Source organism: Sprattus sprattus, assembly GCF_963457725.1.
Source record: "Sprattus sprattus genome assembly, chromosome: 2".
Lineage (NCBI taxonomy): Eukaryota > Metazoa > Chordata > Actinopteri > Clupeiformes > Clupeidae > Sprattus > Sprattus sprattus.
The window spans coordinates 791287-792103 of NC_137921.1; the positions used below are offsets into that span (position 1 = coordinate 791287).

The window sequence follows — 817 nt, forward strand, 5'->3', positions numbered from 1 at the left end:
CAATTAAATAAAACCAAGTGAGCACAGTGTGACCTGAGTACAGGAATATAAGAATCCGATGTCCGTGAATTAAAACTGCCTCAGTGGCTGAGCCACTCATAGAGACCTCAGTGTCGGATTCACCTTCACAGTCCCATTGATCGATACGGTTCTGAGTCAGTTGTGTGTCTCTGTACAGAAGTTCAACTCTCCCTCCCTCTCCCTCTCTCTCTCTCTCTCTCTCTCTCTCTCTCTCTCTCTCTCTCTCTCTCTCTCTCTCTCTCTGCTGAACCTCAGGCGACGCTGAACATGGCGGCTGTGTCCTCCCCTCCACACTGCGGGGAGAAGTCGCCTCTCTTGGTGGCGACGCTGTAAGGGTTGAGCTCCGAGGGAGTAGTCACCATGACAACACTGTAGGGGTTCATCTCCTCCTGCTCCGTGAGGTGCTCCGGGCTCTCCTGGGAGGAGTTCCTAACGGCGCTGTAGTACACCGGAGCGTTGTGATTGGCTGCCCCCCTCTGGCTGCCCCCGCCCCCCGGCCCCGCCCCCCCGCTGCCGGCCCCGCCCCCCTGGCAGTGACACAGCTTGCGGAAGGCGGAGCGGAACTTCTGGGACATGAGGTTGTAGACTACGGGGTTGATGGCGGAGTTGGCGTAGACGCAGGTGCGGCAGAGGAGCAGGAACCAGGCGTCCAGGTAGGGCGGGTCCATCAGGGAGTTCACCACCACCAGGGCCCGGTACGGCAGCCACAGCAGGGCGAACAGAACCACCACCACCGCCAGCATCTTAGTCACCTGCACACACACACACACACACACACACACACACACACACACAC

General features: G+C 58.9%; 1 protein-coding gene across 1 annotated transcript in view; it reads right to left on the reverse strand.

Moving 5' to 3' along the window:
• Positions 1-272: 272 nt before the first annotated feature.
• Positions 273-817, reverse strand: part of LOC308360830 (thyrotropin-releasing hormone receptor-like) — a gene marked incomplete at both ends in the record, with an annotated part of 5350 nt that continues 4805 nt past the window's right edge. The window contains one exon of the mRNA XM_080832982.1: positions 273-773. Coding sequence (XP_080689108.1) covers positions 273-773 — 501 coding nt within the window. The remainder of the gene's footprint in view (positions 774-817) is intronic.